At 46.9% G+C, this 25,036-nt stretch overlaps 1 protein-coding gene across 4 annotated transcripts in view; it reads right to left on the reverse strand.

Annotated features, from left to right (window-relative positions):
- CDH13 (cadherin 13) overlaps positions 1-24,824 on the reverse strand; it is a 1,025,542-nt gene extending 1,000,718 nt beyond the window's left edge. For all 4 annotated transcript variants that reach the window (XM_081514130.1, XM_081514131.1, XM_081514132.1 and 1 more), the window contains exon 1: positions 24,726-24,824. In XM_081514130.1, the coding sequence (XP_081370256.1) occupies positions 24,726-24,770 (45 nt within the window). In that variant the 5' untranslated portion in view covers positions 24,771-24,824. The remainder of the gene's footprint in view (positions 1-24,725) is intronic.
- Between the last annotated feature and the right edge of the window lie 212 nt (positions 24,825-25,036).

A 25,036-nucleotide genomic window follows, 5' to 3' on the forward strand; every position in this document is an offset into this window, starting at 1 on the left:
CAATACCAAGAGTGAACCTGAAGTAAACTGTGGACTTTGAGTGATAATGATGTACCTAGTTGGGTCCATTAATGATAACAAATGCATCGATCTGCAGTGGGAATTGAGTAGTGGGGGAGGCTGTGTGTACATGGAGGCAAGGAATACATACAAAGCCTGTCTACCTTCCACTCAATTTTGCTGTGAATCTAAAACTGCTCTTTAAAATAAACTTTATTTACATAGAAAACAAGCTTAGAGTTACCAAAAGGGAAAGGGGAGTGGGGAAGAGATAAATTAGGAGTTTAAGATTAACAGATACATACTACTGTATATATAAAACAAATGTACAGCAAGGTCCTAATGAATAGCACAGGGGACTATATTCAATATCCTATGATAATATATAATGGAAAAGAACATGAAAAAGAATATATATATATATATACACACACATATATGATTGAATCACTTTGCTGTATACCAAAAACAAATACATCAGTGTAAATCAACTATACTTCAATAATAAACAAAAATAAAGTCTATTTAAAAACTGAAAAAACAAGTGTAAACCTGTCTCCATCCAGCCTCCTGCCCAAATGTGACCAGATGCAACCCTACATGCTGGGCCAGCTGCCATTCACTCTCCACCCTGTGCCTTTGAACCTCTCTGCTTGGAAACCCCCTCCCCAGCTTTGTTTGACCATCTCCACTGAGGTACCCACTCCCAGCTCAGACATCACCTTTGGCTCCCCAACTCCTACAGGGCCAATATGCTCTTTCTCTGTACTCCCAAATTAAAATCAGAGCACCCCACCAGCCCAACACTTGCCATTCTGCACATTACCTCTCTGCTTAATTCTGCCTCTCCTGGAGACAAGCCAGGGCCTAAAGGGGGTGTCTAGGCATGCCAGAACCTTGTACAGACCCTGACACATTTCAGGTGCCCACTAAATGCTAGCTGGAACTTACAGCACTTGAGTAGTGGGCTGTTAACCCTAAGGCATCCTGTTTCCACTGCTTCCTATATGGGTGACTGTGCCTGCTCTGGGCCTTGGTTTCCTCACTGTAAAGTGAAGAATGCTAATAATAGCAATGTCTATTTCATGGGTTGTCAGAAGGACTTAATTAAAATTGGAGAAGGAATTCAGAAAGAAATTTTACACATGTAAAATTAACATATGTAACAAGATTTTGGCCACCTGATGTGAAGAACCTACTCAATGGGAAAGGTCTTGATGCTGGGAAAGATTGAAGGCAAAAGAAGAGGGCGGCAGAGGATGAGATGGTTCGACAGTATCACCGACTCAATGGATGTAATATGAGCAAACTCCAGGAGATAGTGAAGGACAGCGAAGCCTGGCGTGCTGCAGTCCATGGGGTTGCTAAGAGTCAGACAGGACTTAGCAACTGAACAACAACAACAAAACAAGAAAACAGACTGGGGAGGAGGTGAGATTTTTCAGACTTCTAAATTGCTTTCAGCTTCCTCTACCACACATAGTAACAGATGATGTCACAGCTTTGCCCTCCCTCCACCAATGGTTTCCCATCACTCTCAGAATAACATCCAAACTCTCTCCATGGCCCAATCCGTCTCCTGATCTCATCTCCCTTTCTTGGTCCAGCCACTGTGGTCACCTCGCTATTTCTGGAACACACCCGGCATATTCCTTCTTTGGGGATTTTACACTTGTTCTCTGTTCTGCCTGGCATATGCTGTACCCCACAGGCCCACACAGTTCTCTCCTCCATGACAGGCAGGTCTCAGCTGAAATGTGCCCTCTCGAGGGGAGCCCCTTTCCCTCCGTGCAACTCTCCAACCCTATGGAAAAGAGCGTCCTCATTACTTTATTCCCTGACAGTGGCTTGGTTTTGCAGAGCACTTATGACTAGACTTTCTTTGGTTTGCTTTTCCCACTAAAACCAAAGCCCTATAGAGGCAGGGACTTGGTTATATCCATTGTCGCTTTTTTGGTGCTTAGAACAGTACCTGGAGAGGCAGCGCAGTCAACAAATGTGGTCAATGAATGAGTGAATGAATATGTGAACAGATGAATCCCCAGAGACAGTGGGAAAGGGAGGAAAATTGTCTTGCACTTCCTTCTGAATTCTTTCTCCCCTTCCTGCAGCACATCAAGTACTCCAGAGCCAAGAGAAGGAGCACAAGGTGGAGAACCACCAGCCCCAAGGCTTACTAGCTGCATAGTCATAGGCCTTAGCTACTTCACCTGTGTAATGGGCACAGTCTTAGGGCCCACTCAGTGCTGTCAGAACAGATGCGGTACTACAAGGAGAGCACTTAGTGTAAGGCTACATGGCAGCCCTTATATGTTCCCCATGGTTCATGTTATAATCTTAGAGCCTGTTCTGACCTCTTTCTGTGACCTCTGCCATCCAGTATGCAGGGGACTTGTTCTGCATATGGAAAAAAAAAAAAAAAACTATTTAAATCCTGGTTCCTCTTTTTAACTGCACAGCATTCACATCCTTACCCACAGCCTGCTCCCTTGGGGATGTCTGCCCCGAAACAAAGGTTGTCAAACATTTTAAATACTATTAAATTGTCCAGTAAATGGGAATGCCCAAAGCAGAGAACAGTCAATCAGGATTATTCGAGAGCTTCAAAAAGACAGAAGGAAACCATTATTAGGTTTTAGAATATTGTGTTCCCTCTCCCACACACCCTTTATCTAAATCTTCATTTAATTGGCAGCCTTCAGCACTGTCAGAATTGCATTCTGAGAAGTAGAAGTTTTCAAACATTTATGCAATGTTATATGCTTGGCTCACAGCTGCTTCTAGGAATGATCCCTTCTGCCAGGGATTTGGGGATGCTCTATCAGTGCCGCTGCAGAGGCTGGGGACTGACCTTGAATCAAAGAAGACACTGACACCACCGTGTAAACTCAAACACACCTTCTGAAGTTTGAGGCAGAGGGAAAAGGACCTGCAGCCTCCCCACACTCTACAGGTGGTGCCCAGAGGGCAAGAGTTGGTCCCTTCCCTCTCATATCCTCAGAACCTCCCCAACTGCCTTGACAGATCATGGGCATACACATATGTTTCTGGAATGGCTAATGAGGATATTTGTGGTTTTATGTAATAAGAGAAACCTGCGCTCAGGCCCAAGTGTTTCTCTCTGAGGGGTTCTCACCAGAGGCTGGGTTGGAAGAGAAACTTGATTTCTTCCCATCTCTTCCCCTAACAACCACCCCCCACCACCTTGCAGTTGACCAACAAGTTTCATGTATGACCAACAAGTTTCAGGAGGATTGTATGATACCTCCTGATCTTTGATCTGTTCCTCTCCTCTCTTGGTGCCTTAAATGGGGCCATCAGCCTTCTTTGGGACTACTGCAAAAGATACCTAAACGTCTCCCATTCACAACCCCATGCAGGAACAAGCATGCTGAGTGTTAGAGAGGCAGTGCTTGACGTTGTCACTCTGCTGCTTAAAAATCTCTCATGGCTCCTGCTGTTTTTGGGACATTGCATCTGTGAAATAGTCCGGAATCTTCCCTTGCTGACCTCTCCTATGTCTAAAGCCCCACTCACTGGGCTTCAGGCACATCAAGCAACTCACAGCCCTCCCAAGCCCCAACTGCCAGCTCCCTCCCCTCCCTGCCTTCCTTCTGACTGAGGGCTTTGGGCAAGCACATCCCACCCCCTTTTCTGACTGCCTATTTCCTGCTGATCCTTCCTGGCCCAGTTTGAATATCCTTTATCTACCCTAGAAAGCCTTCTTCAATCTCCTCACTATCCTCCCCCAGGTAAAGGACAGCTGCTGCTCTGTGCTCCCAAAGGGCCTGAAGCTGATAATCATTTATTATTTTTTTTTTTTAACTTAAATTATACCATAGTACTACTTGGGTCTTCCTGGGTGGCTTAGTGATAAAGAATCTGCCTGCAATGCAGGAGACACAGGAGACGTGGGTTCAATCCCTGGGTCAGGAAGATCCCCTGAGGAGAAAATGGCAACCCGTTTCAGTAATCCTGCCTGAAAAATCCCATGGACAGAGGAGTCTGGCGGGCTACAGTCCATGGGGCTGCAAAGAGTAAGATACGACTCAGCGACTGAACTTGCACTCATGCAAGCATGGTACTACTTTGCACAGGAAGTGTGCAAAGCCTCACTATGTAAGTTCAGTATTTTCCACAAGGTGTCATGCAACTGGGGTCAAAACCTAAAACACTATCAGGTTCTCAGAAACCCCCTCCTGCCTTCTTTACAACCACATTGGAAAACTGTCTGGTGATACTTACCAAAACCAAATGATTTTTCAAGTGGCTGAATGGTCCCAAGTCCTTTCATCCCGTCTTGACAATGTTGACTGTTTAGTCTGTTTCAACTTGTGAATCATAAGACCCTGTGGTCAGGGACTGTAATTCTGTTACCTCCTTATTACTGTTCCTATCACAGAACTGGCATATGATAGGTTCTGTATAAATGCTGACCGAATGAATGAGTGAATGAATGAAATGAACTCATGAGAAGGAAAGGTAAAGAACACGCACTCTCAGTTTGGATAATGGTCTCAGATTTCTTCCGATCGATGCTTTGTGCAGATTCCTCATTTGGAAGCCACAGTAGTGGCATGACTCTGGGTTCCTATCGAAACTCACAAAAGACCAGATGTCCTCTAGAGATTGTCAGAGGAAAAAAAAAGGCTTAAAGGTCATCTGTTTTAATCAGAAAAACCAGAATTCTAGAAAGAGCGGGCTAGTTAAATTGGTTTGACAGTCAACCTCAGCAGCAAATGCAGCTCCCAGCATCTTCCTAGATTGGTTCATTTTCCAAGATCTGTGATTTTTAAATGAGGAGTAGGATCAAAGGTCAACCTTACCCCCTGGAGCACAAGCTAAGTATGTTCTGTAATCACATCACAGAGCAAGCTTCAAAAGCCCACAGTGTAGTGACGGCAACCACCTGTCTATCTTCACATCAGATGAATGGCTTTCTGATACCATTAATCAGAAAGGTAGATGAATAAAGAGCAGCCGATCCTTATTCAACCAAGCTCTCCTCATCCTGTCACGAGTGAGAAGCACATGCACAGTCCTGGCCCAGGTGAGAGAGGGAACCTGCTGGAAACTGCCAGAAGCCTCTTATTTTCCTGTAACCTTTCAGAGCCTGGAGGTATCACCAGTGACAGTCAGGGATGACAAACAAATAATGCTTTTCCAAAGCACACGCCCTCAGGGAAATATAGATCCAACTCTACAAGGCACCCCCACCTCCCCAGAACCTGAGCCTGGCTCGGGACGATGGTCTCCCTAGAAAATGCTGTAATGTTAGCATGTTCTGAGAATTGTGCTTTGATGACTGTGCCCAGCAGAGGAAGGCAGCAACAAAAGGTTGGCCCAGCAAGCTGTTGCTTTCAAAGTGCAAATTGGAACTTACAGCCTCCAGGAAGATGAAAGTTCAGTTCAGTCGCTCAGTCGTGTCCCCCAAATTTATTCTGATTGGACAGAGCTGGTCCTGCCAAAAGTCTCAGTCATGTCCGACCTTCCTTCCAGGCCAGGATTACATTGCCAGCAGCCTATTCAATTGTCAACACCAATGACCCACCCTAAGTCTGAAGGTCCAAGGCCAGAATCACCCTGCCGCTGAACCTGCTGGGAAATCACCTGCTATAGTTTCTGCTGTTGGAGACACTGCATTGAGAGCTGCAGGTAGCAAGGCAAACAAACCCGCAGGGTGGGAAGAAAGGGAAGCTACAGGGCCCAGCTCTACTCCCCATGACTTGCAGAATGGCTTTCTTCCAACAGCTTCCCCTCTCTGAGCCTCAGTCTTCTCATCTGTAAAGTGGGAAAGCCACGCCCTCCTGATTGAGAACTGAAACAATGCTCAGCAAACTCTTGTCTCTGGGCTTGAGAGAAGGAATTTAGTGAATAAACAACACGTCTCCCTCCCAACACAGCTGCAACAATAAAGTCAGGAGATCCAGATTCGAGTCCTGATTCTGCCAATTATTTGCTGAAGAAGAAAGGTCCCTGAGGCTCAGGTTCCTTTCGGCAGGCCTCACCTGCAGGCTCCTGAGGGTGGAGCAGAGATGAAGGAAGACACCCTGTGAGCAAGCCCCACAGACGGTGAACTCCTCAGCAACGAGGTGGGAGGAATCAGTAACTCCTGCATTCAGAGACTGGAACCAGACATTCCGTATGTAAATACTTAGCTGAGTGCCTGACACAGAGATGATGTTCCATAAACGTTACTTTTTAACTGAAGTAATCACTAGGGTGTCATTTAATGAAATAATAATTGTTAGAGCATAAATGATGATGATGGTTCTTAGCCTCACCACAGAAGCAAATTAAGTTCTGCCCTCGGAGAGACTGCGTCAAACTAACCGCATCTCCCTGGGGCCCCACCTGCCAGCAGGGGATGTGTCTAATGAGGGGTGCTCTCCGACTCTGCCCCTACCCCCCAAAAAAACCATGCATCAGGTAGAGACCTGCAGCACCAGAGAAGTCCCCTTAACACAGAAAGACAAAGCCCATTCCAGCCTGGCAAAATACACCCCTCAATTTCACCTGTTTATCTGTTTACTTTTTTAACTTTAGGACTTAAGCTGCTTGCCGCCCGGCACCCCTGGGCCTCCGACCAGCCTGAACTGGTTCTCCTGCAGACTGGAGCCTGGAACAGGGCCTCTGTTACCCGGTGTGCAGACTGATTTCTACACTGTGCAAAATCAATCCTGGGTGTGCAATTTCTCTGGCGGTTCAGCCTTGGAGAGAATGCTTCCTTGGCAAGTTCCCGGACCGCAAAGGGCAGGAGCGAGCAGGCTTGCCAGCAGCCAGCCCTAGAGAGGCAGGGAGATTTGGAAGGAGACTGACCAGAGAGCTGCACTGAGCTGAGCTTTGTCCCACTGGTGGCACATTTGGGGGCTCAGATAATCCTGAACCGAAATAGCCAGGGTAGGGTATACACTCAGGGAGGCTAAGTGGCTGGGTTAATAAGGCTTTTAGGATTCCTCATGCCGAGTCTGCAGAGCGCAGACTTCTCCAAGCATCAATTATAAGAGCATAAAACTTTCCAGAATGGAGAAAGGGCGCTGAGTTCACAATGCTTGCTGGGGTCTGATGGATCTTCATCTACCCCCTCCGAATCTTCCAAGTGCTTCATTACTTGGCTCCCTTAGCTATTCTCCAGTGCCTTCCAAACTCCTCTGAACTTGGCTTTAATGAGCAGCCTCTGTTTATTAACTCTTTGGTCAAAAAGAAAAAAAAAAAGTGAAACCTAATGCATCTCATTTCCTGCAAATTGCAGAAGGTTAATCTCCATCTAATAAAGCTATGCATAGGGTGTTACACAAAATCTGTTTTCTCCTGAAGGATGGGAGAGCTGACCACTTGCTGTCCCCAGCAGTGTGCTGTTGGGCTTCCAGGCGTATGTTCTTAGGGCACATTCAGTGCTGAGCTTCGGTTTCTTGATCCATAGCTTGGGACTGCTTCCCAAGTGATGGCATTTATTGTTGATAATTAAGACACAAGATCTCTGAACTTCCCTCGTGGTCCAGTGATTAAGACTCTGCACGTCCACTGCAGAGAGCACAGGTTCAATTCCTTGTTGGAGAACTAAGATCCCACATGCCATGAGCTGTGGCCAGAAAAAAACAGAAACACCATGATCTCTGCCCAGTTTGAATATACCGTGTACCAGGCATTGTGTTGAATTTTCTAGGCAAGAATACTGGAGTGGGTTGCCATACCCTTCTCTAAGGGATCTTACAAAACCAAGGAATCGAACCCTCGTCTCTTGCGTCTACCTGCATTGGCAGGCAAGTTCTTCACCACTACCGCCACCTGGGAAGCCCCTAAGAAGATCCTGGGATGGAGCTATCACTATTCTCCCCTATTTAACAAATGAGGAAACTGGGACAAAGAGTTATGAACAGGATTTGCTCAAGGTAAAAAGGCAGTGGGAGCTGAGAGTCATACCCAGGCAGCCTGGTGTCCTCATTCTTAACCAGTAAGTGCTTTTCCTTTTCTATTTCTCCTTCACTTCCCCGCTCCTTCCCTTTGCTCTCTGACATCTCTCCTCCTCTCTAACGTTGCATCTGTTAGACTTGTGCCTGTCTTTAAGTTTGTACATGGTCTGATCAGTCATTTCACAGGTTCCCCCCTACAGTGTCCCGCCCCACCCCGCAATGCGGCTAAGCTGACTTCCTGTTTCTTGATTGCAGTGGCCTTCTCAAAGAAAACCAGTGACCATTCCTTCTTCCTGCAGAATCTAGTACTTTCCCCAGCCCTTCTCTCTTTACCTTCTAAAATGTCTGTAAGTTCCTCCTTGAAATTCCCTCTTTCCTATTTTGACATTGTAATACTCTGTATTTCTTCCCCCTCACATGGTTACCAACCCATTCCTCCATCATCCATTCATCTATCTGTCCATCTGCCCAGTTCATTTAACAATTATCTGAGTTCAGATTCTCTGTAAACTTGGACAAGTCATTTACTTTTCTCACCATCTACTACCTCACCTATAAAACAGAAATATTAAAAACATAGTTTACAGGATTGTTGTTAGGTTTAAATGAGACAGCAGATATAAGGAAAGCTGGCTCAAAGAGGTACTCAACACATATTAATTGTCTCATTGCTAACTTTCTCCCAGTCAACCTTTAAGTACTGAGATCATTTCTGGCATGCTTTTTCTTTCTTCCCCACAAGTCCATTCACCAGCAAGCCTCTAAATCTGGTCCTTTCTCTTCCACACTTCTTTTGACCTTCATTAGCTCAAAAGCTGGACTTGCCTTGGGTTTTTCTGGACCCAATCCATCTTTCACACCACCCCCACATTAGTTTTTCTAAAATATTTTTCACTATGTTACTCCCATCTTCAAAATCTCCACTGACTCTCTAGTAGCTATTTATTCCATTTTTTCTTCTTTAACTTTTCAAGTTTATTATGTTTTTCATTATAAATGTAATATACACACATCAGTGGAGATTTATAAACTGAAAATCACTCAGAAACCCATCACATGAACAAAGCTACAGTTAGCATTTTGAAAACTATCCTTTCAGACTCCACACCTCTTTTCCATATATAGAGACTTTTTTTTGCTTAATAAGAATCCTATTCCACACACATTCTTATTCAGTATTCATTTCTTGCTTATGTGATTTTTTTCATGTCATTGCTGTCTTCATAACTTTCCCCTTTAATGTCTGCGTAATATTCCATTGAGTCACTTAACCAGTTTCCATCTGCTAGAAATTTAGCTTATTTGTCAAGCAGTTAGGAGAGCCAGGCACATGGCAAATATCCAATGAATGCTGGCTATTGTCATTATTTCCAATTTGTGCCGTTACATATTTGCTGAGAAGTATTTCTGCACATCTTTTTCTGTAGTATTTTCCTCTTTAACCTCTAACTTCTTAGATGTAGATTACTGACTCATATGTAGATTACTGGGCTTTACTGTTTTTGTGCCTTGTGATACTGATGGCAGCACGTGCTGACATCTTCCCACTGACAAGGCCATATCCCTTCTGGCTGTTCACTAATGGACCCAACTTCCACTGCAAGAACCTACAGCTCTTTACTGAGGGCTTTCTCTGGATCCAGAGTCCATTAGTGGACCTAGCAGTCCAATAGTGTTCAAACTCGATGCCACCTGGGGCAGTTCCAAAACAATGCCCACCTAGATTTGTGGCATAGAAACTGGAGTCCCCATGCCCCTCAGGTGGGATAGCTCTGAGGGGTCCACAGCAGCTCCCAAAGGTCCCGTGTGCCTGCAGGAGCAGTTGTCTGAGCAACAGACACTTCACATAACTGCCTCCCTTCCTTGCTTTGCTTCCCCACCCCGCTACAGCACTCCCTGGCTCGTCTCCCACATGAAATTAACTGCATTCAAATTCTCCTCTCGGAACCTGCTTCTGGAAGAACTCGGGCTGAGACTATGACGCTTACAGGCAAATGGTTAACAGCCATGCTAACAGCTGTCCATTTACCTCTTCAAAGAACCAACTTCCATTTTCCAAGGTCTCATGGTTTGCTAGACCAGGATTTTACAGGGTTGTCCTGAACCCCATCTCAGTCGTATCAGATAGACATCATGACCTTCATTTCAAAGACCTGGCAGCTAAAGCACAGAGAGGTTATAAGCAACTTTGTCCATGGCCACACAGCCCTGCAAGGGCAGAGCTGGGATTCAAACTGTAATTCCATTTCCCCCCAAGGCCTGAGCTCTTAACGCACAAGGTGTCCTGCTAGGCACTGCCCCATAATGGTATTAGGATCCTCCCCCAGGCCCTAGGCAACCACTAACCTACTTTCAGTTTATATGGATTTGCCTATTCTGGGCAGTTCTTTCTATTTCATGGAGTCATACAAGACATAGCCTTTTGTGTCGGGGACTGCCCAAGTCTAAATCTTAGCCCCAGAGCTAAAAAGCTGTGTGACCTTTATCAAGTTCCCCTGGAATTTCTCCATCTGTAGAATGGAATTAAAATCATACTAGATATACCACAGAGTCATTGGAGGATTGAATGTGCTAACCAATATATCTAAAATACTCACACAGGGCTCAGCTCACATTAAGCACTACCGAGATGTCAACCTCCATTACTGCCACGACTACGAATATTACTAGTCTGCTGTTCCTCTGCCCCAAAGCGTGTGACTGGTGGTGGGAATCCAAGATGAACACAGCACAGAAAACAGAGCTCTTGCCCTCCCCCAGTGCACGGCCTGGTGGGGACTATATGATGGAAACCAGTTTAAATGAATGCAAAGTCTTATCGCATGCATATTTAACTAACAGAAACCCACGTCTTTCACCAAAAAGAGAAGGAAAAAGAACAATTTAAATACTGCAATTAAATTCTGTAAAATTATATCATGCATATATCCTTTATTACAGACTGTACATCCCTGCATGCATTTATACATTGTTACATATTGATTACAGTAAGGGTTGCATACACAAAACCGAACACATTGCAATTTAATGGGCAACTTAAGAGATTTCAAGGTTAATGAAGACTCTGTGTTTGCCTTAAACCTTGACTTTATAATCTAACCCTTGGGTAAAATGTGACTCTATTGTGTGTCAACAACAATAATTCACAGTGATTCCAGATAAACAAAATCAGCCAACAAGTACCAGGCGGAGTCGGGTGTTAGGCTGCACCAGGTTCCAGCTGGTCAATGCCAATTTGCAAAGCACCACTTCTGCCCTCCACAAGTCCACAGAATCATTTTGAAAATAAACCACATAGACATACTTGTAAGGGGTTGGTGAGTGGCAGAACTGGGTTTAGGAACCAGGTGGAAATGCTCTCTCACCTACCAGCAGACAGGACAGGCAGATACAAGAAGGGCGGTGCTTTCTCCTGCCCCACCCTTTGCCCACCTTGTCATTCTCCAGAGCACTCATCACCACCTGGCAGACACCATGTGTCTACCTGTTCCTTTCTGTCTCTCCCCCAACTAGTATGGAAGCTCACTGGGGCAGGAACTGTGTGTACACTGTTCACGTCTGTATCCCCAGTGCCAAGAAGACATCTGAGTGCTTTGAAGGCAGTAAGATCTGTTGGTGAATGAATGAATGAGGGTAATTATTTAGACAACCTCTACTTTTCTTCCATCTTCTGTCACCTAAACACCCATGGTCTGTTCCTCCAATCTCAACTTGCTTATTCCTTAATTATTCAAAAGTAATGGGAAAATATTACACACCAAAAATGAGGTCCTAAGGGAGCATTCCAGGGCTTTGGCATACTGGTACCATCTAGTGGGAAAGAGCATATTTGCAGGTGGGTACTAAACTGAATTTGGAGGGTTGATTAAAAACAACATAACTGTTTCCTTTATCATTAACTCTATTGAGGAAGTTTTCAGTAACTCACGATGGTGGCAACTGGAATCCCTCACAAACTCATGTTCTACCCAGGGCACACACTGCCCATCCAAGCACCTGCCATGCCTTATCATTTTTCTGCTCAAGAACTTTTCCAAAATCATGGTTACCCCCAGGGTCACAAAGGTTCAGCAGGAAAGACAGGAATTTTGGCACCAGAGGCCACCCTTGACCGATGAAAGACAGACATAGGTACCCAGCCTCCTATCCTGCAGAGGGACCATTCTAAAGTGAGTTTTACACAGCTCTTCCAAGGGCCCCCAGTAGCAATGAGCCTCAGTTGCCCAAGACAATAACCAGCTCAAAGATACGCTTTTTAATTGGTTTCCCTTCTTTCTTCTTTCACAGTTCTCACTTCAGTGAACTGGAATTCCCTCTCATATCAGCTCCCTGCATCGAAGCCTGTGTCTCCATCGTTATTTGGGGGAACTTGATCCAAGATACAGGGTCTAGCACCAATATACCTTTGGGTGATAAGAAAGCCTTAAGAATTAGATTCAAGATAATTACTGTAAAAACTTCAATATTGTACATTTTAGAGCTAGTCTAAGAATTGCTTTCCACAGTTGACTACCAGCATCTTTACCTTGATCTAAGTCAAGGAGAACCAACACTGATATGGGGTCCTAAAGAAGTACTACATTTCTCATGGAGATGAGAGAACAAAGTCTCTATCCCTGGGCTCTGCCCTATTCCAATTTGACCAACTGGTGAGATGGCTAATGGTTTAGACTAGACAAGGGGTCAACAACCTACAGCCTGAAGGCCAAACCTAGCTCTGCCCATTTTTGTCAATAAAGTTTTATTGGAACACAGGTCTGACCATCAGTTCACATATTGTCTACTGCTGCTTTTATGCTGCATTGATAGTGCTGAGTAGTTGCAAGAGAGACCATATATTTACTCGATAGCCCTTTATAGAAAGAGATTAGCTGCCTGTGGTTTAAATCATTGGTTGCAATAGTTTTGGATTCCCAAAAGCAAAATTTCAAGAAAAGCAAAAAATAGACACTGGATAAAGGTTTGCCAACAACACCTTACCACTAAGGACAAAAATGCCCTCTAGGTATTAACCAACTTCATTTCACAAATCACAGGACGTTTTAACCCGAAAAAGTAGAAAGGTCATAGCATCAGAACAATGAACTTTCCTGGTGCACCAGCCCCGAGCACCCTGTATCATGAATCGAACCTGGACTGGTGATTTGGATGGGGAGGGAGGTGGGAGGGGGGTTCTGGAAGGGGAACACATGTACACCCATGGCGGATTCATGTCAATGTATGCCAAAACCAATACAATATTGTACAGTAAAAAAATAGATTAAAAAAAAAGAAAAGCAAAAATAAATAAATAAAATCACAATGAGATTATCGCCACCAAAAAAAAAGAAAAGAAAAAAAAAAAAAATAATGAACTTTCCATCCCAAGAGAGAGTAGTGGGTGAGCTCAGAACAACTGCCTAGCCTGTTTTAAATTTTTTTCATAGAACTATAATTTTCCAAAATTATGTTTACTTAGCTTTGTTGTTCATTCTCTTTCTCCCTCACAAGAACATAGACTCCACGAGGGCAGGCAATCTTGTCTTTCTTAATCACTGCTGCTTACCCAGTGTCAAGCACCATGTTTAAGATACAGTCACTGATCAGTAAATATTTGTTAAATGAATGACTCAGTCAAGTGTGAACTGTCTAGACTGGGGCAGATATAAACATCCTGAGAGAGGCAGAAATGTAAGACCATTGTGCGGGTGGTGAGGACTGGGACAGAGCGGGCAGTGTGCATATATGGCACAGGGGTTCTGTGACTGCCCCCTACTCTATCTCCAGGACATGAAATGGTGCCAGGGACATAACAGGTACTCAACAGATGTTCAGTGAATTAGTGGCTACCCTAACTAAAGTCCCTTATACTGAATTAAGAGGAAAAAGAAAACTCATCTGATAAAATGCAACTAAACTTCAGTTTGGATTCCCAGATGGCTCAGTGACAAAGAGTCCGCCTGCCAATGTAGGAGATACAGGTTCAGTCCCTGGGTCGGGAAGATCCCCTGGAGGAGGAAATGGCAACCCACTCCAGTATTCTTGCCTGGAGAATCCCATGGATAGAGGAGCCCAGCGGGCTACAGTCCATGGGGTCACAGAGAATCAGACATGACTGAGCGCCTGAGCAAGCACAAACTTCAGTTTAGATTCAGTCCAATTGCAACTCTATAGATCTGAGTGTCTGGATATAGCTACAGGCTGCATATTTCCCCTTTGCCTATAGATTGAGAAAACAGTGTTGCAGACAGTGGCACTCAGGAGGCACTGGCTTGGACAGTGAAGTCCTCGGCACTCCCAGAGAGGGATGCCGTCCAGCCTCAGGGCTTAGGGGCAGGCAGGAAACTGCCAGAGAATTAACCTGCATGTTGTAATTAGCCTGCAGAGAAGCCACACCTAGGCTGAGTCCTGGCACCTGTGTGGCCATCCTCACTGGGATGGCTGTTCTTGTTGGGGGAAGCTTAAGGTGTGGGTGAGTTGTTTGTCCCTGGTCAAAAGCAAGGACTCAGCAATAAAGAATACAGATAACCCTGAGCTAAACCAGTTCTGAAGATTGTAACCAGTAATCCAGAGAGGAGGTCTGGGTCCCAGGCCTCTTTTTAGAGACCGAGAATTCAAAAATGAGGTCACTGCAGGCAGCTGTTTTGACTCCAGGAGAGTCAGAGAACAAAAGAGTGAAAGAAGAGAATTCTTACATCATTTGAGGGGACAAGGGAGCAAGCTTTTATACACTAGGGAAATATGGAGAAAATGGACATGCACAGAAATCAGAAATGCATGGGTTCAACCCCTGGTCCCAGTTCTTAGTGGCTGTGTAGCCTTAGGCATATGACTCAACCACTCTGAACTTCCTTTCATTATATAAAACGGAGACAAGGATACTTGCCCCTAAAGGTTGCAATAAGAATTTGAGGTAATGTATGTAACTGGTACTTAGCAGTAAGTTATGCAGCAAGTTTATTACAGTTATTTTGATTTATTTTAAATAATATGCTCATGGTGTTGACAAGCATACTCACATACACACTGTCCCAATAAAGCCTCCTAGGAACAGCAGCTGGGAAGAAACATCTAGAAGATATGATCCCACCAGATCAAATGATTTTATGAGGCATAAAATCCCCAGGAGAATGATCCTTAGGGAGCCACAGCATGAGAACAGGCAAATCCGTCTCTGGGGAGCAAACTTAATTTTTTTTTTTTTCAATGTCTGTACAGTTTTAAGTACACGAGTATTTTTCCCCTCTAAGTTAGTTAGATACTCAAGACCAAGGCCCCCCAGTACCTTCAAACCATAAAGTGCTTTGCAGAACCATGTGTTAAAGTTAAAGCAACCAGCGTTCCTTAAGCTCCCAGTATTGGCAATTATGGGACGAAGCCATGAGCATACATTTATTCAATCCTCACCAGCACCCTGCTAGGCTGCTGCTGCTGCTGCTGCTAAGTCGCTTCAGTCGTGTCCGACTCTGTGCGACCCCATAGATGGCAGCCCACCAGGCTCCGCCGTCCCTGAGATTCTCCAGGCAAGAATACTGGAGTGGGTTGCCATTTCCTTTTCCAGTGCATGAAAGGGAAAAGTGGAAGTGAAGTCACTCAGTCGTGTCCGACTCTTAGCGACCCCATGGACTGTAGCCTACCAGGCTTCTCCATCCATGGGATTTTCCAGGCAAGAGTACTGGAGTGGGGTGCCATTGCCTTCTCCGCCCTGCTAGGCAGGTATTGGTAATCTCCATTCTTGTGTAGACACAGGAGGAAACAGAAGAGGGGGAGAAAGAGTAATTGATCAGAGCTCACACAGCATGCATGCAAAAGGCTGGGTCAGAATTCAGATTCGATTCTCAAAGCTTCGGAAGTCTCCCTGATGCTCCTAAACTGAGACACAGCTCCTCTGGGCCCCAGGAGACCAGAGACCCTGATTCACCTCCAGAACTTCCCCTACTGAGGACCAGGACTGTGTAGTAGGACTCATCTCTGGATCCCCAAATTAGCAGAATTCTTGGCACTCCCCAGATATGCACAATTATGGGGAGAGAAGAAAATACAGGAGGAAGAGATTGGAAAGGAGGAAAGATGGAAGGAACGGAGAGAGGGTAGGTCACTCCTTCAATACCATTTTAGCTCCCATTGTTTCCAGTTGTAATAATTACCAAATTTGTATTATTTTGGCTATTTATTTCTTGTTTCTTATTGGCGGCCCTCAGAAGACCACAAGACCCACAAGAACAGGTTTCTTGTCCATCTTGTTTACCTATGAATTCCCCAGATGCTTCCATAAATACTTAGCACGTGGACGACTATACATTGCTCACCATCTGAGGATAACGTACCTGTGCTGCTTTTTTTTTTTTTTGAGACAGCAGTTGTTAAACTTTTACCAGGACACCACCGCCCGGCACCCAGCTGAAGATTCTGCTACTACACCAAGAAACGTAAGCATTGCTGAGGCTATATCCTATGCTGAAATGAAGGTCTGTTAGCATTCGCAAAGTGATTGCTGAAAGTAGTAGATCATTATTTGCTTCATGTAGGAAATATTTCCAGTGCTGCTGATTGAATGTTCAAGAAATGATTAAAGGGCTTGGCAATGTTTCTCTCAAATATCTTTTGCATGAAAAGCCTCAGAGATTGGTTAATTATAGAGGCTACACATCAGTCACTTAGGCAAGGGCACTGCCAGGCCCCGTGGTGCCCATCCCTGCTGCAAGCACAGACTGGTCTGCAGGCATTAGCGTCACCAGGGCCTGGATGCCTCGCCTAAGGAGTATTGCTGCAGCCTGGCTCACATCTCCATGGAGATGGCCCTCAGACCCCGTTTACGATGTCATACACCTGGGTTCCTTGTTTTGGGCAAGTGGTTCCAGCTCTCTGCCAATTGGAGGAGTGAGAACTCAAGCTTGCATCTTTAACCCCTCCCTAGCCCTTGTCCTGCCATCTCAAACCCAGATGCCAAGCCCTGGCAAATTCTCCCCTAAATGTCTCTTGGATGCTCAGAGGAGGTTGTGTCTACTTCTCCCATCTGCACTGTCACTCCCTGGGTCTAGAGTGACGAGAGTCTCTGGATGCTTCCCATGATCACAGGCCTAGACTGGCTTCTCCTCCGATTCATATCCAGTTCCATCCTCCAGCTACACTGCAGCCAAATTACTTTTTAGAAATAGAAATCTGGCCTTGTCACGCTGGACCCTCCCCATGTCGCTTTCAATGACTTCCCCATTGCTCCAGGACAAACACCAAAATCCTTGAGATGGCTGACAAGGCCCTGGTGGGTCTGGCACCCCCAGCTGCTCCCCACGCCACTCCCTGGGCTGCGGTGTCTCCTCCTGCTCGGAGCTCCCCCACCACCCACACCCTGGCGTTCCTGTGTCCATAAGCCTCACTGCTCCTCCAGACTCTGAGGAAAGCAGCAGGCTATCAGGGAAGCCTCCCAGACTCTTCATCTGGATCTGATGTCTTTCTCACATTCATACATTCATCCATGTTTACTGAGGGCCTACTATATGCCAGGCTCTGTTCTAGGCCCTAGGAACACAAAAGTGATTCAATCAGATGACAGCATGTGCTGTGACGGAGCCTGTATTTTAGTAGAGGGGAAAGACAAGGCACCATCAAGCAACACATATAGACTGGCAGTATCTGACACAACTGCATTTCCTTCCCTCTAGCAGTTGTCTCTGTTTTGAATCATTTATTAATGATTCCTGCCAGGGAATATCTTGGGGTCTGAGGCCCAAGAGAGCAGAGACTGAATCAGCCTTACTAACAGGTGTTCCTTGAGCACACAGTAGGTCCTGCCTAAATATCACAGGTGTTTACTGAATCCATCTGGCCCCAGGTGAATGTCCCTGAGGTCAAGTTGCTCGAGTGCTTGGGGCTCAACCCCTAATGTCTCCCTCCCTGCAGACTTTCTGGCTGTAATTTTGAGCCAGAGCAGGAGTCAGCAAACTTCTGCAAAGGGCCAAATAGTAAATATTTTAGTCTTTGTGGGCCATATGGTGTGTTGTTACGGCACAAGCCCAGCCACAGACAATTACATAAATGAATGGGCTTGGCTACGTTCCAATGAAACTGTTTATAAAAACAGGCTGCAGGCAGGAATCGGCCCAGAGGCTGTAGTGTGCAACCCCTGAGTTAGATGATCCCAGATGCCTGGCAGCCTATAGCAGTTGGAGGCCGTGCCTGTGTGGCCTAAGTCAGAAGTGGGTTCCGCGAGCGGGGTCCTGCAACTCTCTGCAGACGATATATCCATCTATCGACAGGGCGGTTATCACAGTAGCTCCAGCTTCAGGCATTCACAGGCACCATCTCCCACGGCACATGGAAAAGCAGTTCCCTGCCAACTCCGGGGAAGGAGACTTTGGTCTGGAGGCCGTGTTAGGCAGGAGTGGAGGCTGCTGCACTCCTTGTGGGGTCCCCAGGCTCCCCCAGAGGCTGAGCTCACTTCCTGGCCCTGCCCAGGCATGTGCAGTGCTGCGTTCAGCTAAGCAGCTGCTCCCTCCACCCCAGCCTGGCCCGAGCTCGGCTGGGAGACACAGGGGCTTTGTGCTTCTATAGCAGACGGGGTGACACTCGCCGGGGTCCTCTGAAATGAGATGTGACATGTTAAAACGCGCCTAATGCTAAGGCTAATTTTCAGGAATTTGACTTCTGATGGCAACTGACAGAAGGAAAACAATCCCCCCGCCCGCCTTTTTTTTTTTTTTGGTATATGTATGTAGTTACATTTACCCTGATCTTTGGGGTCTGCAGCTACTGAAAACAATACTTATCTGAGGCTCACCTGCTGGTGTGGGATGAGTGGACAGATTAGTCTAGTATTTATGGAGCCAGAGAACATTAATTGTAGCATTAGCACCGCGTGAAGACTGTGGTGGGTGTTAACTGCTAAAAACAGTTATAAAAACACTACGCAAAGTGCAGTTGGCACTAGAGGTGACAATGTCCCGAGTATAAAAGCACTCTAGACAACAGAGGTACGGGGCCAACATTACCCTGAGGTTATAAACGCTCTGAGTGTTAGCTCCATGCTCCCGGAGCCCCTACAGGACTAAGGACCATGGGGTGTTGCAATGATCTGAGGACGCGCTTACTGTGGGTGAGCAACGCTTCTGGAATGGCGACGCCCAGGGAGCCAGCGTGCTTCCAGGGCGGGGCTGCCCTCGGTGGACCACTCTGCCTCCGTACTCTCTGGTGGTCCCAGAGCCGCTTGGCTGCTGACGCGTAACGTTGTTTACGATGCACCAGCACTCAGGCTGACTCAAACCTGCAGTGTGTCACTTCTCTGGGGGTAACAATTCCACATGAAACAATGACCTAGGTGTTGCAATGCTCTGGGTGGCCCTAGTCACCTAACCGCTTTTGGTGGTGATAACGTTCTCAGGGAGGAATGCCCCTTGGTGTTCTTTCAAAGTTCACGTCCAGGTGGTTCAATCACCAGGTGGTGATTGAAAAGGGGCTAGTCCCTTCCTTTTCAAATAGCCTAATCACTGAAAAATAGGCAACAGCAATCTGATCAAGCCCCTAAATTTGCAAAACCAGAAGTTCCTGATGCAAATGCCTACAAGGGCAAGGAGGTGAAATAAATGAGTATAGTGGAATGGGTGGGTAGTAGGGAGTGGCAGGGATTGTGGCCAAGTACAGAGGCAGGTCCTAAAGAGGGCAGCAGTGACTCAGCTCCAGGGAAGTGTGGCCTTATGGGAATGTGGTTCTTGGGCTGCCTGACCTTCTGACATTTTAAGAAATGCAGGAAACATATTGTTGTTTTTTAAATATACAATATCCTACTTTTCAAAACATTTGGGCCAAACAGGATACATCCATGAGCTACACCTGGCCTGTGGCTTCTACTCTGCAACTTCCCCCTGGAAACAAGAGTTGCAGAATTGGGATGAATGGCGTTCAGTCCCACCAAGCAGATATCTTGAAGGTTCAATCTGCTAAGACCAAAGGTCTTAGAGAATGGGTCTTAGAGACCCATTCATCTCCATTAACCTTGGTTCAGTCTGCATTTCAAGTTTGAAATGTCATTTCTTCTCCCTAGCCTGCCCTTAGCTTTCTCTCAGTAGAGAAAGAAAGCACTTTCCACCCTAACCCTAGAATAAAGCCACTACTTCATATCTGGTGAAGGTGCAGGGGCTCCTACAGTCCAGTCAGTTATCATTTGTACAGTCTGTGCAGATATGGGGAGCCAGGCCTGACCCAAGTGGCGGAGAATTGTATTGGCAGCATCCTTCAGGAGGGTCAGAGTCTCCCAGGCGTGTGGGTACATTGCTGACAGCTAAGTGGAAACAATGTGAAAACCAGTGGTCACCTGATTGATTCTGCTCAACTGATTATTGTAATTGGATGACAGACCAATATTTCCCTTTCCTTTTCAACTGGTATTGAAGGGTGAGCGGACCTGGCTAATGATTTGCTTTTCTGGGTAGGGATCTAATGGGGAAGATTACCTCCTTTCACAGGCAGAACTGTGCCTGCCATGTGTTTGGCTGCCTAAAGAATAAAACCAGGTCCAACCAAAGTCAAACGCCAGGAAATTTCAGAACTTCCTCACATTTCATATTGCATTGTCTACCAGGGTCTTTGAAACGTTCCCTGCTCTAATACTCAGAGGGGATCGATAGTTGAAGAGTAAAATAGAACAGAATAACGACAATAGGGAAAAAAGGAAGGAAAGATAAATTGTGCAAAAATGACAGGACTTCTCATTGGGGGAGCTTGTAGAAAAGAATTGAAAATAAGGAGAACACTTTAGTTTGGTTCTGATGGAGCTTTTACACTGAAATTTCTCAAAATATGAAAGGTAGATTTAGAATTTCGTAATGCTGTGGATGGAGCCCTCTTCTGGAGAAATTTTTCAACAGGTATTAAAACAAGATCAAAAGACACCGAGATGAGCCCACATACAAACACAGAAATATGGACGACTGTTGGCTGCTGTCATTCAGTTGTGAATTGAATCCATAGTTCATCCTTTCCTTTAGCTTCCACTATACAGAAATTAACTGGACTCCCCAGGGAACTGTCTTTTGGAAGGAGGGAAAGAAAGATATTCTCAAGGAACCAGCTGTACTTTTACCTCAACAGTGAACTTCACACTGAGACTCAACATTCACACCCCAATACTGGTACTTTTAGATAATGCAGTTACAGGGTGCATTGGTTTGTTGGGCAATTCTGCTGTAACACAGAGAGGATATTTCTAGGGGGAAAAAAAAAGATTTTATTTAATGGAAAACCCATGGGCTAAAGATAGAAAAGGAGAGAAGGGAGGGAGGCAGAGCGGGAGACATTAGCTAAGATGACTGTTGGGGCTTCTAATATAGACTGTGGCGTTACATAAATTCCAGATCACATATTCAGCCTTGCAGTTTATTAAATCTCTTTGGGGACTTGCTAAAAAAAAAAAAAATTGTTCAGACACACGAACGCTACCACTTTGCAATTTCTTTCACCACTTATATCTGTTTCCTTAGCGCTTTTGGAATCTTACAGGCTGTCACATGTTGAACGCATCTCAGAGCAAGAGATCCCTCTGCAATGCTCACAATCTTCCTCCCCAATGAAAGGGCTTTGCAAGTAAACACTGCCCTTAAAATACAATATATGAAGTTGCAGGGGCATAAGAAGACATTGATTTTCATTTAACACCCTGAAAATCAAGATTCTGACTCCAAGAAAAACCTCCCCATCTTAAATCAACATCTCAGAATTCCATGGAATAGTTTTAGTCACTTCCCAAGTGACTGCTCTCCAAACCTGGACCACTCCCTACAGTCCTAATTCTTGGGAGATTACTCATTCATTGTTAGAGCTTTTGGCTAGATGTGACACCCAAATTAGGCTGGGGGTGGGGGAATCACATTTTACAGTGGAATTTCTAGCTCACGCCTCTCTTGATTTGTTTTGCGTTCATTATTTACCATAGCCAAATCCAGAGGCCACTTCTGGGACTGCCTTTCCCAAAATGCCCCAGGGGAGAAGAGAGGTGACTGCTTCTCTGCTTTGCCAGCTTCCAGCCATTGTTGCTTTGAATTCCTTTTCCCTCTTCCAAAATGCCTAAAACAGCAACCTAGCCAATAAACTTACAGAGATTGACGGCTTCCAAAACCAGACCCAGTGTATTTCAACGGTGGTAGAAAAACACACACACCTACTTGCCTGAACATCACTAAGGCCAAGTGACTAATTTGCTTTATTACATTGTTTTTCCCCCTTTCTTATGTTTTCTCTTGGAGAAGGCAATGGCACCCCACTCCAGTGTTCTTGCCTGCAGAATCCCAGGGACGTGGGAGCCTGGTGGCTGCCGTCTATGGGGTCGCACGGAGTCGGACACGACTGAAGCGACTTAGCGGCGGCAGCAGCAGCATGTTTTCTCTCTGCCTGGGGAAAGTTTTGTTTTTGCTTGTAGGCTCAAAGGCTCCCAGACTCTCCCCACCTTTTGCTATGTCACACAGAGCTTTGCACTTGAACCTCTTGCTGGTTAACTGATTTGCACCACAATGATTTCCCTGCAAGGTACTATTGCTACCAGGATATCAGTTACTGTCCTAATGTGGACATTTGCTCTGATTATGAATAACAGTCTAAGAGAGAAATAAGCCTCTCAGGGATGGCAATTGAATTCGAGGTAAAACCTCTGCTCCTCCATCCTAAAGAAACTGAGAGAGCCAACAGCCTTCAAAAGCCACCTGTGCCAGTCAGGTCCTGGGAGAAGAGACACACCAGTTGCCTTGCAAAAGGCATCATGTCAGCCCCTAGAGCATAGAAATTGCTGCGTGCTGTCACGTGGTCTGATTTGCTCAAAGGAAGATAAAACTTTGGGCAAACCCTGGAATCCAAATTGAAGTCAAACATGTCCATGGAGAAAAGGACTGTAAGGTCCTAGGTAAGGCGGTAGTAAGGGCTCCCTGACACGGAAAGCTCCCAGAGTGCTAGGCCTGATGCTAAACGCATTACCAAGGACATCCTATTGAATGCAATCCAATCTGCCTAGCAATCCTAGGAAGGTGACAGAATTACTTCACCATGGAGAATCTGGAAGTTCAGAGAGGTTAAGCAAGCTGCCCAGGTGGTACGAGCAGCACGTGGCACAGAGGATCTGTCTGAACAGAGACATGCTCTGAACCCCCTACTTAATTAGGATATATATATATATATATGCATATGCACATACATATATGCCTATACACACACATGCTACCTCAGAGACAGTGAAGAGTTCAGAAAGTCTAGAAAACTGGCTCACAGACAGGCACAGTATTTGTGGCAGGACTTAAAGCTACAGGGACCTCAAGAGAATCAGCCCAAAACCCTAGTAGAGAAGAGTATGGCTGTGGGGGCTGTGGATCCAGGGAAGAAGGAAGTCATGAGCTGGGAGCCGGCTCATCACCCTACTCTGTCCCCAGGCACCATCATCCACCCTCACCCCCCAACACTGAGTCATTACCATGGTTACTGCTTCCTGGGACACTGACCCATTTCCTAACGTGGATGCCTCCGTGGTCTCCCCTCAGAAGGCTGCACTGCATCTCTGCATTCCAGCCAGCCCCTGCCTGGGACTCCAGCAGCCTCGACCTCCCTCCACCCCCCACCCCCCCACCAGCCCTCACACCCTCACACACGTGTGTGCCTCTTGCCCTGGCATCCAGCAGTCCTGGCCAGGAACTCGACACCCATTCCCAACACCCCAGGGCACTCCCTGTCTCCTTCCCTCCTCTCTGCCTGGCCCTGCCACCGATCTCATCCACCCACTTGTAGGCTGCCAGCACATGCCATGTCCCGTAGGCTGCCAGGAAGGCCAGGGGGACTGGATCACAGTGCTGTCAGAAAACGGGCCCCAGAACAGAGCTGAGCCTGCAGCCACCAACACCTCCAGCCTGGCCTCCTTTCCTGCACACAAACTTCCTGAGATCCCGGAGATAGTTGCAGAAGGACCAAGTCTCCATCGCCCCCCTCTCCTGGGTCGCCGGCCCTTCCCTGGCGCCTCAGCGCTCCGAGGGTTACAGGCAGCTGCAGCCTGGTGGGCAAGGCTTTAACTTTTCTCCGCGCTCGGCGCCCGCCCTCAAACACCGCAGAAGCGGAGTCGGAGCTCGGGGCTGTAGTTTCAGGGGGCTAGACAAAGGGGAAGCGGGCGGGAGGGGGCTTTGCTGGGGCCTGCGCCCGGGCGAAGGGATGAGCTCGGGCCCTTCTGGGCCCGAGGTCAGGAAGGGAATGGACCCCGATGCGGGCGCGGCCGGCGCCTTTGAGCGACAGCGGCAGCCGGGCTGCAGCGTTCGGCTGGCCGGAGGCGCCTTCCTGCGCTCTGCCCGGCCGGGCGAAGGGGCCCGGGCGCCCCGGGAAGTCGGCGATACCAGGCCGGCCTCTCCAGCCCGGCAGCCCGCAGTCCGGACCCAAGCTGCGCTTCCCCAATCGGCGCGGGGTTGGGGGAAACCACGACTCCCTGGAGTCGCCTCCAACTGAGTCTCGCCAATGCATGAGCCTACAGAGGAGGCGAATCAAAGTTACCCCACTTGATGTAAGCGAGAATGTCGCCCCTGCTTGCAAAAAAAAAGGACTCGGAGCTCTCTCCACCTCTCTTGAACGTATACACACACAAACACACACACACACACACACACACACGCAAGCCAGAGTGGGAGACCGCCAGGGCTCCCCGCCCCCGCGCCCTAGGATTTCAGGGGCTGGAAATGACCTCCGTTTTGAGCCCTCGAGCCGTCTTCGCCGCCGCACCCGGAGTCCCCCGACCCCACGAAAGCCCCCTCGCCCAGCCCGCGCCAGGCAATTGGAATGCAGAAACAGAGCGCGGGGAGCGCCCAGCAGCCCCTTCTTCCCTACCTGGGACAGGAGAACGCACAGGACGAGCGGAGTTGTCGGCTGCATTTTGCCCGACTAGAAGCGCCTGGCGGCGTTTTCATTCATGCACGCGGCTGCACTGAGCATATTTTCCGTGGGAGCCAGGCTTTGAGGAGAGGCTCTGCCTCGCCAGCCAGCCAACTTCCCAAATAGATCAGCGGCAGCATCACGAAAGCATTGGGTAGAGGCTGATGACCAGGACCAATGGCTTTACAAGACGGATTCCTTCATAAAGCTCCCTCGTTTTGCATGGCAGATACGGGGCGAGCACCTCGCCTGGCGCGAGTCCCTCA

Source organism: Giraffa tippelskirchi, chromosome 7 (assembly GCF_054371585.1).
Source record: "Giraffa tippelskirchi isolate mGirTip1 chromosome 7, T2T-mGirTip1v1.2.pri, whole genome shotgun sequence".
Classification (NCBI taxonomy): Eukaryota; Metazoa; Chordata; class Mammalia; order Artiodactyla; family Giraffidae; genus Giraffa; species Giraffa tippelskirchi.